This window comes from Solea solea, chromosome 12, assembly GCF_958295425.1.
Source record: "Solea solea chromosome 12, fSolSol10.1, whole genome shotgun sequence".
Taxonomy (NCBI): Eukaryota; Metazoa; Chordata; class Actinopteri; order Pleuronectiformes; family Soleidae; genus Solea; species Solea solea.
Window position 1 is genome coordinate 1,126,613 of NC_081145.1, and position 15,622 is coordinate 1,142,234.

Sequence of the window (15,622 nt, forward strand, 5' to 3'; positions counted from 1 at the left end):
AAGTAGCCGGTGTATTGGGGTAAATGTGACGCAATGATTCTGGAGTAAAGTATGTTCTCATCAACCATTTGTACTGGAGGAGTTGAAACACTGGAAACATATATCCTGCCACTCTTCTACACTGATATCTTCATTAAGGTCTGAACACCATGCTAATCTTTTATCCTCTGCAGATTCTTTTGCTGCATGGATGATAATCTGATAAAACGTTGAGATTAATCCAGCTGCTCCATAACGGGTCAGAACAGAGTTCTGTGTCTTCTTATCTGAAGACACGTGAAAAAGTGTTTAGGCTCAGTGCTAAACTTTAGCTTGATGTCAGTAAAACTTCAAATCTTACTGATGCCTCTGTCTGCTCACAACTTCAAACCAAGGTCATTAGTGGCTGGCGTGAACTTTGTGTTCCTCCAAACAGGTGAGAATTGGGACAGTGGAGCATTTTCCCCAAGATAACTTAACACCTGGTGTCTTTCTAACAAAGGGGTTTGTGGTGTGCTTTTTCAGAGTAACGGCAGAGACAGAAGGACACTTTAGAAGTTGTGATTTCCTCCATCCTTATCCAGTGCAGCGGTGACTGATGTTCAAACCAACATGAGGCTGCTCTTAGCTGGGCAGCCCAATAATATCCCTGGAGGAAAGGGAGCGTTAACCCGCCTCTGTCATACGGTAAGTACAACAGGCTCATGGGCAGCCTTAACAGGAAAGTGTTTCCATTTTATTAAAGAAGTGACCAGGGGGAGCGATATATATATATATATATATATATATATATATATATATATATATATATATATATATATATATATATATATAATAATAATAATAACATTCATACGTCCTATCATGGAAAGTGTCTGTATACAGATTATAGAAATAATAATAGAAATGATGTTTATTTTAGTATGAGCACTCATGATGAAGTCACTACACTAAGCCTTATAATAAAGTCAAAAGTCATAATAACAAATAACAAACAACAAGTAGCTTTTAGCTTTTTCTTTGACCATCAGTTTCGTGTAGAAAGAGAAATATTTTTGAACGACCATAACCATAGAATGAGGACCTCTGTGAAGACAGAGCCCACACACGTGCACGGAAGACGCCTCGGAAAGAATGAAGTTGTGAAGTTGTGAAGTTGTGAAGTTGTGAAATGTTCACGTCACAATGTCACAGGTTCAGGACGACAGGACCGAGATGACCACGTTAAAAGTGACGTCACAGAAAAACCTTTGTCCTTCACATGATGTTTGTTCCAGATGTGCTGACTCAGGATGAAGATCATCATCATCATCATCATCACCACACTGTCTTCCACCTGTTGAGAGAAGACGACCGAGGAGAAGAGTCAGAGTCACAGCAGTGAGTCAGTGAAGCAGCAGAGACTTCAGTCCACTTCAGAGCTGCTTCACATTCATCACTTTACTTTACATTCACTCATTCACCAAACACTAATAGTTTAGATGATGTCATCATAGAGTAACTGTGTATTTTTGAATGTATACAATAGTTGGTGTGAGCGCCCTCTGCCTTCAGACCAGCATCAGTTCTTCTGTAGGATTAGAGTCAGGTGTTTGATTCACCAATAAGACTGAACAGTGGATGAGCAACAGCCACACTCTGCTACCAAGGTGAGGTTGTGGAAGACGTTTTCATGTCACAGGTCAAACACTATGGCGACACTGACAAGAGCAACAAGACACAAGGTCGTTGAGCGACATCAGCAAAGACTTCAGAGCAGACGCAGGTTTCAACGTGTGCCGTTCAACATCTTTGGAAGAAGCACAAAGACACGGGCGACGTTGACCATCGTGGACGCGGTGGACGGCCAAGGACACTTGGTGTGGCAGATGAAAGACACGTCCTGCTTACTTCCCTTTTCAAATGTCCAGCAGTGTCATCAGCTCACAACTGGCAGAAGAAATCTGTCTAGACACGTGTGACCACAAGTGGTCTTCATGGAAGAACTGTGTCCAAAAAGCCAAACCACAGACGTGTGTGTGTGTAGAGCAGACTGCAGTCACACCAAACTCACATCATCAGTGATAAAGTCAAACTACAACATCATCATGTCAGGCGCTCGGCTCGAGTCTGTGATCACATGATCACCAGCAGCTCGTGGCTCGTCTGATTGGCCGACTGTTGTCTCTCTGTGTCTTTGTGTCCAATCATGAAGCCTGTCACTATTCTGCTCTCACAGCTTCACTGAGGAAACACTGGATCTTTGCTCTGACTGTGATTAGAACAACACTGACTCTAACACTCTACTCACCTCACAGTCTCCAGTCTGTAGTCTGGACTCTGCACAAGATCACACAGAGGCTTCACTGCTGAATCCTGCAGACCGTTCTCACTCAGGTCCAGGTCTCTCAGGTGGGAGGAGTTGGACTTCAGAACTGAGACCAGAGAAGAACAGCTGATCTCTGACAATCTGCAGCGACACAACCTGAATAAAGAATAAAACATGAGACTTTAGACAACGACTGTGTGTGTGTGTGAGAGAGTGTGTGTGTGTGTGTGTGTGTGTCTGTGTGAGAATCAAATGAGTTTAATGTTAATAAAATGAAAGTTTAAAAAAACAACAGCAGCTTCAGTCAGTGAACTCACCCCAGAGTCTCCAGTCCACAATGTGGACTCTCCAGTCCAGAACACAGCAGCTTCACTCCTGAATCATTCAGATGGTTCAGACTCAGGTCCAGGTCTCTCAGGTGGGAGGAGTTGGACTTCAGAACTGAGACCAGAGAAGAACAGCTGATCTCTGTCAATCTGCAGTAACTCAACCTGAATAAAGTATAAAAGATGAGACTTTAGACAACGACTCTGTGTGTGTGTGTGTGTGACTGTGTGTGTGGCTGTGTGTGAGTGTGACTGTGTGTGTGTGTGACTGTGTGTGTGTGTGACTGTGTCTGTGACTGTGTGTGTGTGTGACTGTGTGTGAGTGTGACTGTGTGTGTGAGTGCGTGACTGTGAGCGTGTGTGTGACTGTGTCTGTGTGTGACTGTGTGTGTGTGTGTGTGACTGTGTCTGTGTGTGTGTGACTGTGTCTGTGTGAGTGTGTGTGTGTGTGTGACTGTGTCTGTGTGTGTGTGACTGTGTCTGTGTGTGTGTGTGTGTGTGTGTGTGTGTGTGTGTGTGACTGTGTGTGTGTGGCTGTGTGTGTGTGTGTGTGTGTGTGTGTGACTGTGTGAGAATCAAATGAGTTTAATGTTAATAAAATGAAAGTTTAAAAAAACAACAGCAGCTTCAGTCAGTGAACTCACCTCAGAGTCTCCAGTGTACAATGTGGACTCTCCAGTCCAGAACACAGCAGCTTCACTCCTGAATCATGCAGATGGTTCCCACTCAGGTCCAGGTCTCTCAGGTGGGAGGAGTTGGACTTCAGAACTGAGACCAGTGAAGAACAGCTGATCTCTGACAATCTGCAGTGACTCAACCTGAATAAAGTATAAAAGATGAGACTTTAGACAACGACTGTGTGTGTGTATATGTGTGTGTGTGACTGTGTCACAGTCACATTATGAGGACTTGTCTTCCCTGTGGGGACAAAAATCAAGTCCCACAACGTAAAGTACATTTTAAGGTGAAGATATGTTTTAATGTTAAGGTAAGGTAGGGGTGGGGTAAGGGTAAGGGTAAGGGTAAGGTTAGGGTCACGTTTAGGATTAGGCCAGTAGGGTAAGGGTTAGGGTCAGGGTTAGGATTAGGCCAGTAGGGTAAGGGTTAGGGTCAGGGTTAGGATTAGGCCAGTAGTAATTGTGGTTAAGGTTCGAGTAAGTCTCCAGGAAATGAATGTAAGTCAATGCAATGTCCCCTCAAGTCATGAATGTCCAACACGTGTGTGTGTGTGTTGTTGTTGTTGTTGTTGTTGTTGTTGACAGGATCTAGAAGTGTAAGCGTTTTCGTTCCTTATTATGAGGTCAAATCTAAAATGAGTCTCCATAGGCTGTTTAAAGAATATTGTAACTTTTAATGTTTGTTTCTGTTGCTTGAGTGATTTGATATCTTCAATGGTTTGATTCATATCTTGTGTTTTGTTGCTACTTCTCGTGCGATGCATTGTGAACTGGTTGAACTGGGTGTGGTTAGAAGTCACTCTTCCTCCTTCCATCTTGACATCTGCATTCAAACGATAACGACCTAATCCTCCCTCTACTGGACAGAGCTGTTGGTGCCATGGATAAAAGTGTCCAAGTTACAATGGTTTTCCTTGGACACCTGTTAGCCCCAAAAACATCTTTGACGGTTTAGAGAAAGTGGGAGGAGAAAGAGTTCCATGTGGAAACTTGGTGACCTCTCCACACGTCTTTGAAAAGTTGATGCAATGTCACGTGATGTGGGAGCGAACCACGATTCAGCGTATAAATAAGGCTGCAAAACTCTGAAAACAGCAGTAGATAGAAAAGCAGGGAGAATCTTTGACGCTCTGACCTCTGACCTTCAACACAGAAGGACTTGGAATATTTTCTTTTTCAACAAAAAACAACAACTTTCAGATGTTGTTGCTTTCTTTTTCTTTTCTTTTTTATTCATTCTTTTTCACCTGTTTTTGCAAGAAAGACAATAAAAGTGGAAAAACCTTTTGAAAGAAAACATCTTTTCTCATTTGGTTCATTTTTCTTTCTATTTGACCACGAAAGAAAAGAAGAGTTTTTTTTCCTTTCAGGTCACCGGTCGCCCCCTGAGGTAAGCATATACAGCATCATCACCACGGCAACAGGACTGATATATTAGGGAGGACTCCGAGAGTAGCAGACTCAGAGTCAAGCTTTTAGACATAAAACTGATCCTGATGAGTTCAAACGTACTAGGTGAAGTGTGTGTGTGTGTGTGTGTGTGTTTCACTCATTCATCAGTGAATCAAATGAGTTTAATGTAGACTTGCGTGATATCAAAATGAAATATCTAGATATTGTGTCGGCGGCCGTTTAATATTAGATATCGTCAAAAATATCAACTCTGATGGCAAATATCGTGATATACGATAATATCAAATATCAGACCAAGACTAGTTTAATGTTCATGAAGTTTAAAAAAACAACAGCAGCTTCAGTCAGTGAACTCACCTCAGAGTCTCCAGTCTACAATGTGGACTCTCCAGTCCAGAACACAGCAGCTTCACTCCTGAATCATACAGATCGTTCAAGATCAGGTCCAGTTCTCTCAGGTGGGAGGAGTTGGACTTCAGAGCTGAGACCAGAGAAGAACAGCTGATCTCTGACAATCTGGAGCCACTCAACCTGAATAAAGAATAAAAGATGAGACTTTAGACAACGACTGTGTGTGTGTGTGTGTGTGTGTGTCTGTGTGTGTCTGTGTCTGATGGTTATTAACCAGCTAACGTCTGTGTCTTAATGTAACGTCAGCAGACTTCTCTGGATCTGAACACGGACTGGTTCTGATCAGGTCTTTGGGTTTGCTTTGACCCGTGTTGGAGTCTAATCAGATTAAGGTGAAAGCAAAAAGAGTCAAAGTCACATGAAGAGAAAGTTAACAATGAAACATTAACAGTAAATAAGTGTTTTCATTCAGTTCAAAGCAAGAATCACAAGCAGCTGATAAATCTGCACTTTGAACTTTGATCATTTAAAACATGAGCAGAAAAACAACACAACTGACTCACAATGTGAGAAGAATGAGAAGAATATTTGATAATCATCACTGACTGATGATGTTATTGATCATGTCTGAACTCACCGAGCCTTCCTGCAGTTCCTCACAGCTGGAAAAAGTCTTTGTTTTCCCTGGGCTGTTGTGTTGTACTTGTCCAGGTCCAACTCATCCAGAACCTCCTCAGACATCTGCAGCATGTAAGCCAGAGCTGAGCAGTGGATCTCAGAAAGTGCCTGTCCTCTGCTCTTTGACTTCATGAACTCTTGGATCTTCTGATGCACTGATTGGTCGTTCATCTCTGTCAGACAGTGGAAGATGTTGATGTTTCTGTCAGGTGAGATGTTGTCTGTGTTCATCTCCTTCAGGTTCTTGATGACACGCTGGATGATTTCTGGACTGTTCTGAGTCTGACCCAGCAGACCTCCTAAGAGTCTCTGGTTGGACTCCAGACAGAGTCCATGAAGGAAGCGAACAAACAGGTCCAGGTGACCATTTTCACTTTGAAGTGATTTCTTCATGGCTTCTTTCAGGAAGTCGTCGAGTGAGAAGTTTCTGCTAAATCTGTTTGAGTCCCTGTCTTTGTCTTCTTGTCTGAAGAAGTCCTGCAGTACCTCTGTCTTCCTGTTGGTGAAACAGTGGAACATGTAGACTGCAGCCAGAAACTCCTGCACGCTCAGATGAACAAAGCAGTAGACTGTTTTCTGTAAGATCACGCTCTCTCTTCTGAAGATCTTTGTACAAACTCCAGAGTACACCGAGGCCTCTGTCACACTAAGACCACACCGCTCCAGGTCTTCTTGGTAGAACATGATGTCTCCTTTCTGCAGATGTTCAAAGGCCAGCCTCCCCAGCTTCAGAAGAACGTCCCTGTCGGCCTCCATCAGCTCCTGTGGACTCATCTCATGTCCTTTATCGTACTTGTTCTTCTTCCTCTTTGTCTGAACCAGCAGGAAGTGTGAGTACAGGTCTGTCAGGGTCTTGGGCAGCTCTCCTCTCTGCTCTGTGGTCAACATGTGCTCCAGAACTGTAGCACTGATCCAGCAGAAGACTGGGATTTGACACATGATGTGGAGGCTCCTGGACGTCTTGATGTGTGAGATGATTCTGCTGGACAGATCTTCAGTTCTGGATCTCTTCCTGAAGTACTCGTCCTTCTGGTCGTCAGTGAAGCCTCGTACTTCTGTTACCCTGTCAACACATGTAGGAGGGATCTGATTGGCCGCCGCAGGTCGTGAAGTTATCCAGACGAGAGCCGAGGGAAGCAGATTCCCCTGGATGAGGTTGGTCAGCAGCACGTTGACTGATGACCTGTGTGTGACGTCAGAAACCAGAGTCCTGCTGCTGAAGTCCAGTGAGAGTCTGCTTTCATCCAGGCCGTCAAAGATGAACAAAGGTTTACAGACAGCAAGCTCCTCTGCTCTGACCTTCTCTAATGTTGGATAGAAAACATGGAGCAGCGTGAGAAGACTGTGCTGCTGATCTCTGATCAGGTTCAGCTCTCTGAACGAAAGCACAATCAGCAGATTCACATCCTGGTTTTCCAAACCCTCGGCCCAGTCCAGAGTGAACTTCTGCACTGAGAAGGTTTTTCCAACACCAGCGACGCCGTTGGTCAGGACGACTCTGATGCTCCCCTGCTGGTCAGGTAAGGCTTTAAAGATGTCGCAGCACTTGATGGGAGTGTCCTGGACCATTTTCTTCTTGGAGGTTGTCTCCAGCTGCATCACCTCATGTTGAGTATTGACCTCTTCACTCTGTCCCTCTGTGATGTAGAGCTCAGTGAAGATCCTGTTCAGGAGGGTTCTACTTCCTCTTGCATCAGTTCCTTCAGTCACATGTTCAAATCTCCTCCTCAGACTGATCTTATGTTCATCTAGAACCTTCTGCAGACCAACATCTGCTGAAAGACAAGAGACAAAGAATGTGAGCAGCTGAGGATTATTTTCATCAGTGTCATGTTTTTCTGTGACGTTGTTGTTTTATATTGTTTGTTGTCAAATGAAAAACTACATTTTCACTGTAATGACTTGAATAACTTTATTCTGAAAGACTGAATCATTCTAGAAGAACTGTGATGATTGTGAAGCAAAGAGTATCATCTGCATACAAGAGAACAATCATGAGAGAAAAGCAGCAAAATGAGGGGAAACCTTCATTTCTTCAACCTGCAGGGGGCAGCAGAGAGTTTAAACTCCATCATGGAGTTAACATGAGGAACATTTTTAACTTTTAAACAGTTTTCTCCTGTTTTTCCATTTCTAAAGTCTGCTAGTGCTGATGGGAGCTGCTCTCCTTATGAGTCTTACTCTGTACACTGATGCTCTGTGGTCCACGTCCTGTCCTGGGTCTTTTCCCACACTGGGGACAGCAGGAGTCTCCTGGTGGACCAGACTGGTCCAAGTATGAGGAGATGCAGTGTCTGCAGAACCGGTGACCACAGCTGGTGGAGACTGGATCCTTCAGGACGTCCTGACACAGAGGACAGCAGGACGTGTGCTTGTCTACAGAAACAGCAAACTTGTCTCTGTGAAGACATTTCTTTATTACTAACACGTCAGGGACAGGTGGACATGTGTCTGTGAAGACATTTCTTTATTACTGACATGTCAGGGACAGGTGGACATGTGTTTGTGAAGACATTTCCTTATTACTAACACATCAGGGACAGGTGGACATGTGTGTGGCTGAGACGGACAGTGAATAAAAACCCTCGTTTGTTGACTGAAGCAAATGTCGAGCTCAGCGACGACTGTGGACATGAGACAAACTTGTCTTCTGATGTGAGACACTTTATTTTCTTACAGCTTTGTCTCAGTGGTTCTGATGGACTGTTGTTCTAACCCTGAGGCTCATCCTCACACACTCTCTGATAGGGCTGGGTACCGAACTTCCTAAGTTTCCGGTCCTAAGTTTCGATACCTTCAGAGTTAATCACATGATCAAGATCTGATAATGCTGCCGGTGATTGACAAATTTAACGAAGCACCCAAACCTGCACGGCATCGACCTCAGAGCAGGAAGTTGCTCAGTATTTGAATGTAAGAAGAGCAGAGCGCAGACATCCACCTCCTCTCAACCACAGCTCTACTGTGGATGTTACAGAGCCAGAGCCATTTAAAATCTTCATCCATGACAAGTACAGAGTACTGACGGCGCTGTGTCGGGATTTCAACAGGTAAGTTTACGTGTTGTATGTTTGTTTACTGAAGTTAACGTTACTGCAGCGTAATATGTGTTTGAACTGGGATCCATGTAACGCTAACTTAAGATATGAGTGTGTAGTTTTATGTTATGGCTATATAGCTCACTAAATGAAAAGCTAACTGAATATAGACAGTAACTGATAAAGCTTAACCTGTAAACAGCTCACTCTTATGTTCATCTTGTCCTCACAGTGACCTCTGACCCTGATGTGAGGAGGAGGACAAGGCCAGTCAGTGTGAATCTGTTCACACTGACAGAAAAAGAAAATGAGTAAAGAAAAACATGACGAGTGCCACAGTCACAACTTTACTGTTAAAGGTTTGTTACCCTTTTCTACAGTGGGCTGAGTTAACTGTTGCTATTGTTGACCAGTTAAGCCTAGATTATCTCAGTCTAGATTATGGTTTTTGAGTAATAATAATACAACCATGTTATTGTTATGTTTTGTGTTCTAATGTCGACATTGATTTTACCTCTGTAAGTTTCTGTGAGATCCTTAGTGAAAATGACTTGTCACTTGTTTGTAATTGTTCTTTTTGCACTGAAAATAATTAGTCGTTAATTTTTTTGTATGTAAAAAACTGCATTGAGTGTAAAGGTTTGGTTATGAACCTACACTTTTATGAATCGGACTCCTTCACAGGACAAACTGTCTCTTACTTTGTCTCTGAGGCTCCAGGTTCATGACTGAAGACTGGAGGTTCTCCCATAGACCAGTCACTCTTCACAGACAGACCGCTGGGTCCTGGAGACTCTGCTCTCCGTCTCTGGTTCTGACCTCTGCAAACACACACATCACATCCATCACTGATGATGGTCTTTGTTTAGACATTGGATCAGAAAGCAGCGTCAGTGTCAGGGTGACCTCCAGAGTCTGGAGTGAAGGGAAAGATCTTGACAGAGTCAAACCACTGAATAATTTCTTTTCTCTAGATTTGATGATCCACATGTGACACCCTCACTGACAGATGTACAGCTTGTGGTTGCGGATATTTGTGTAAAAATGGATCTTCTACAGCAGGGGTATTCAACTAAAATTCTAAAAGGTCCAGTTAGAGAAAAATTTCCTCAAGCAAAGGTCCGGAACGTCATAATGTCTAACTTGCATTATGATTTAGTAGTGGGACATATATTGAAGTAGCCTCGTGGTTGTATCAACGTCTGCATGTAATCAACAACTGACTGTCAGATCAAATGTAGAAAGAACAATTCAAATACATTTGGACAATATTTACTGTCACTTTTATACAATTATACAGATATCTAATACTGAAGATATGTATTATTTTCTTCGCTCTTTATTTGTTTTTAATTTATTTTAAAAATGTTAAAACTGAAAAATAAAAACTAAGGATGGAGTTTTTCCATAATGTGTCATTTTCTTTTTTACAAATGATATTATAAAACTGGTATCGGAAAAAGTATCGATCAGGAGCCGGTATCGAAATGAAGGAATCGGTATTGAACATTTTTGGTTGATACCCAGCCCTACTCTCTGACTCGTCAATGGTTTGACTCGTTGATCAGTTTCTTCAGATTCTGAATCAGTTCCTCACACACATTTATTTCACGTGTGTGTGTGTGTGTGTGTGTGTGTGTGTGTGTGTGTGTGTTTCTGTCTTTGTGAGGACACTCAGGTTTGGTTATGAACCTACACTTTTTTGAATCGGACTCCTTCACAGGACAAACTGTCTCTTACTTTGTCTCTGAGGCTCCAGGTTCATGACTGAAGACTGGAGGTTCTCCCATAGACCAGTCACTCTTCACAGACAGACCGCTGGGTCCTGGAGACTCTGCTCTCCGTCTCTGGTTCTGACCTCTGCAAACACACACATCACATCCATCACTGATGATGGTCTTTGTTTAGTCACTTGGATCAGAAAGCAGCCTCAGTGTCAGGGTGACCTCCAGAGTCTGGAGTGAAGGGAAAGATCTTGACAGAGTCAAACCACTGAATCATTTCTTTTCTCTAGATTTGATGATCCACATGTGACACCCTCACTGACAGATGTACAGCTTGTGGTCGCTGATCTTTGTGTATAAATGGATCTTCTACAGCAGGGGTATTCAACTAAAATTCTAAAAGGTCCAGTTAGAGAAAAATTCCTCAAGCAAAGGTCCGGAACGTCATAATGTCTAACTTGCATTATGATTTAGTAGTGGGACATATATTGAAGTAGCCTCGTGGTTGTATCAACGTCTGCATGTAATCAACAACTGACTGTCAGATCAAATGTAGAAAGAACAATTCGAAAACATTTGGACAATATTTACTGTCACTTTTATACAATTATACAGATATCTAATACTGAAGATATGTATTATTTTCTTCGCTCTTTATTTGTTTTTAATTTATTTAAAAAATGTTAAAACTGAAAAATAAAAACTAAGGATGGAGTTTTTCCATAACGTGTAATTTTCTTTTTTACAAATGATATTATAAAACTGGTATCGGAAAAAGTATCGATCAGGAGCCGGTATCGAAATGAAGGTATCGGTATCGAACATTTTTGGTTGATACCCAGCCCTACTCTCTGACTCGTCAATGGTTTGACTAGTTGATCAGTTTCATCAGATTCTGAATCAGTTCCTCACACACACATTTATCTCACGTGTGTGTGTGTGTGTTTCTGTCTTTGTGAGGACACTCAGGTTTGGTTATGAACCTACACTTTTATGAATCTGACTCCTTCACAGGACACACTGTCTCTTACTTTGTCTCTGAGGCTCCAGGTTCATGACTGAAGACTGGAGGTTCTCCCATAGACCAGTCACTCTTCACAGACAGACCGCTGGGTCCTGGAGACTCTGCTCTGTCCTCGTCTTCCTCCACACAATCACTCATCTGCTGGACTTCAGTCTTTCTGAGACACACAGACACAGTAGCTTTTAATAAGATCAGAGAAAAGCCTGGCAGAACATTACAGACAGACTGAATGTAGAAACCGTCCCAATACAAACATTTACAGAGCAGAGAGTAAAATAAACATTATTTATAAAAAGCACTTTTTCTCTTTGTTGTTGTCATTAGTTATCCTCACTTACTTATCACTGCATCATATTGAAAGAGTTACCTCTCAGTTAGATTGAAAATCTTCTCCATGTTTCCTGGAGGACGTCTGATGTGGATCTGTGTTCAGTCCAGTGACCAATCACACGAGAGAGAACTGTAACACAGCAGCAGTTTTCTGTTAGAGAAGGTGTTTTATCAAATCTGCACTTCATCTTACTTGTATGGAGCTCAATCCTCTGTGGCCACACTGAAGGTGATCGAGTGACATTTGTGTGCTATAGCAGCCTATGGCCAGTAGATGGTGCTAGGCTACTCTGTATGTTATTGAAGGGCTGTTGTCTGCATTAAAGTCAGCTGAATGGAAGATAAAGTTTCATGTGTTCATATCCAGAGATATCACAAACACATGAGCCTCTGACTTTATCAGCAAATCCTGCCTTTATTTAGATTTTCCATGTGTCCATTTGAAGATTAGAAAATGTCACACAGTAAAAGTACTTCATGCTACTGTGCATGAAGTAAATAAAGTACTTTGTCCAATAAAATTGAAACCATAAACTATAAATTAAAATTGTGGATTTTATCTCACATCGATTTTAGATAAAAAGTAGGAATCTTGTTCAGGAACTTTTTAGTTTTTCCAAAAGTACATAGTCAAATTGCTAATTACTACTTGTGCATGAAGAATACATTTAAATCATAAACTACTAATGAAAATTGTTTTCAAAGTACTTCAAATAGAGACAAATATTTTAATCTTTGTTTGCAAATGCGAAATTTGACCCTGGATTTCTCCAAAATACACAGTAATAGTACTTCATACTACTTCTGATTTAAGTACCTACTAAATGATTTCATTATTTTTTCAATTAAATACAATTTTACTTATGCGTTTCATTTGACATAATTATTTCATTTTTAATCTTTATGATCATTTATAATCGTTTGGATTATTTCATCTAATTTAACATCGTGTTCGCATTGGACGGGACTTTATTTTGAAAACCGGAAATGGACAACTTGGTACGGACCGTTTAGTTTTAGTAGTTTTGCATCACGTGCGTCTCCGCAATATCACAGCCCATAATTTCCGAAAATATACTCTGTCAACTCGTGATCTCAGCACAAGAACTGTTGAGGAATATTTAGATGATTTGTGAACACTGAACAGTGGATTAATTAAATAAAAGTTAAATTAAATAAAACCACCAGACATTCTTTCATCTATGGGCTAATCCAGAATAGTGAAAACAAGGGGGGTGTTCTCTGAAGACACGCCGTTACCTGACACACAGGCTTGCTCTGAAGACACTCCCATTAGCACTTGGTACTTTCCTCCTGATAAAATTATGAAATGAACACGGCAAAAAACTACCAGTCAGAATTCTGGTAGAGCCAGAACGTATCGACCAATAAATCGAACAGTCAACTCGGAGTTTACAGCTTTAAGACTTTTACTTGAATAATATTATAAAAAGTGACTTCAACTTCTACCAAAGACATTCCTGGTCACATACTTGTACTTTTACTCAAGTATCACTTTAAGGTACTTCACACGCGCATCAAATCATCATATATAATCATATATTATTATAATCACTTCAACACTCACCATTGTGTCTTCGTGCTGCGCAGTTAAAATGGCGACTGAAGCAAAGTCACAGAATAGTTTCACTTTCACTTTCTCTGCTCCTCCCACAGTTTCCTGTGCAGTTCAGTGAGTCATGAACAGCCTGCACACGGAGAAGGGTCTAGCTGCAGACCCGCAGACCACTCAACGACACACCTCTTTACTCAACGACACACCCTCACACTCAACGACACACCCCCTCACACTACACGACGCTCTGATTGGGTCACAGAAGAGACTGCGTCTGAAACGTGATGACGTTTACTAACGTTATGACGTTACTTTTATTGAAACTTTATTTACACACGCGTATTTCACAGACACTTGTTGACAAGAGACTTTTATCCCGGTGTGCGACAGGAATAGAGAAGAATAAACACTCGTGTTGACTTTTATGAACACAGATATGTTCTTTCTGTGCAATTTGTGAATAATTAATGTCACTTTGTAAACTATGAAATGTTATAGCCAAACTGCTAAAATATATAAATGCCGATTGGAAACAGGCACGCAGTTCTTTCAACATTTAATAATCACGTTTATACAACATACTATCACATTTATATGATATAATTATCACGTTGATACAATATAGTATCACGTGTATATAATTATCACGTTGATACAATATAGTATCACGTTTATATAATTATCACGTTGATACAATATAGTATCACGTGTATATAATTATCACGTTGATACAATATAGTATCACGTTTATATAATTATCACGTTGATACAATATAGTATCACGTGTATATAATTATCACGTTGATACAATATAGTATCACGTTTATATAATTATCACTTTGATACAATATAGTATCATGTTTATATAATTATCACGTTGATACAATATAGTATCACGTTTATATAATTATCACGTTGATACAATATAGTATCACGTTTATATAATTATCACGTTTATACAATATAGTATCACGTGTATATAATTATCACGTTGATACAATATAGTATCACGTTTATATAATTATCACGTTGATACAATATAGTATCACGTGTATATAATTATCACGTTGATACAATATAGTATCACGTGTATATAATTATCACGTTTATACAATATAGTAGCACGTGTATATAATTATCACGTTGATACAATATAGTATCACGTTTATATAATTATCACGTTGATACAATATAGTATCACGTTTATATAATTATCACGTTGATACAATATAGTATCACGTTTATATAATTATCACGTTTATACAATATAGTATCACGTTTATATAATGATCACGTTTATACAATCTAGTATCACGTTTATATAATTATCACGTTGATACAATATAGTATCACGTTTATATAATTATCACGTTTATACAATATAGTATCACGTTTATATAATTATCACGTTTATACAATATAGTATCACGTTTATATAATTATCACGTTGATACAATATAGTATCACGTTTATATAATTATCACGTTGATACAATATAGTATCACGTTTATATAATTATCACGTTTATACAATATAGTATCACGTTTATATAATTATCACGTTTATACAATCTAGTATCACGTTTATATAATTATCACGTTTATACAATATAGTATCACGTTTATATAATTATCACGTTGATACAATATAGTATCACGTTTATATAATTATCACGTTTATACAATATAGTATCACGTTTATATAATTATCACGTTGATACAATATAGTATCACGTTTATATAATTATCACGTTGATACAATATAGTATCACGTGTATATAATTATCACGTTGATACAATATAGTATCACGTGTATATAATTATCACGTTTATACAATATAGTAGCACGTGTATATAATTATCACGTTGATACAATATAGTATCACGTTTATATAATTATCACGTTGATACAATATAGTATCACGTTTATATAATTATCACGTTGATACAATATAGTATCACGTTTATATAATTATCACGTTTATACAATATAGTATCACGTTTATATAATGATCACGTTTATACAATCTAGTATCACGTTTATATAATTATCACGTTGATACAATATAGTATCACGTTTATATAATTATCACGTTTATACAATATAGTATCACGTTTATATAATTATCACGTTTATACAATATAGTATCACGTTTATATAATTATCACGTTGATACAATATAGTATCACGTTTATATA

At 39.8% G+C, this 15,622-nt stretch overlaps 1 protein-coding gene across 5 annotated transcripts; it reads right to left on the reverse strand.

Moving 5' to 3' along the window:
- Positions 1–820: 820 nt before the first annotated feature.
- On the reverse strand, positions 821–13,505 carry LOC131469778 (NLR family CARD domain-containing protein 3-like). 5 transcript variants are annotated; one of them, XM_058645105.1, is made up of 12 exons: positions 13,437–13,505; positions 11,886–11,978; positions 11,526–11,675; positions 10,511–10,630; positions 9,472–9,591; positions 7,914–8,131; positions 5,692–7,504; positions 5,061–5,234; positions 3,258–3,431; positions 2,605–2,778; positions 2,270–2,443; positions 821–1,315 (listed from the first exon to the last, which is right to left on the reverse strand). In XM_058645105.1, exons 2-12 carry the CDS (start codon positions 11,912–11,914, stop codon positions 1,297–1,299), a joined length of 3,165 nt encoding a protein of 1,054 aa, XP_058501088.1. In that variant the 5' UTR covers positions 11,915–11,978; positions 13,437–13,505; the 3' UTR covers positions 821–1,296. The 5 variants fall into 5 exon arrangements, with proteins under 5 accessions (XP_058501088.1, XP_058501086.1, XP_058501085.1 ...); XM_058645103.1 differs by lacking the exons at positions 821–1,315; positions 2,270–2,443; positions 2,605–2,778; positions 3,258–3,431 and having other exon boundaries at positions 5,042–5,234; positions 7,923–8,131; XM_058645102.1 differs by lacking the exons at positions 821–1,315; positions 2,270–2,443; positions 2,605–2,778; positions 3,258–3,431 and having other exon boundaries at positions 5,042–5,234; positions 5,692–7,507; positions 7,923–8,131.
- Positions 13,506–15,622: the final 2,117 nt, after the last annotated feature.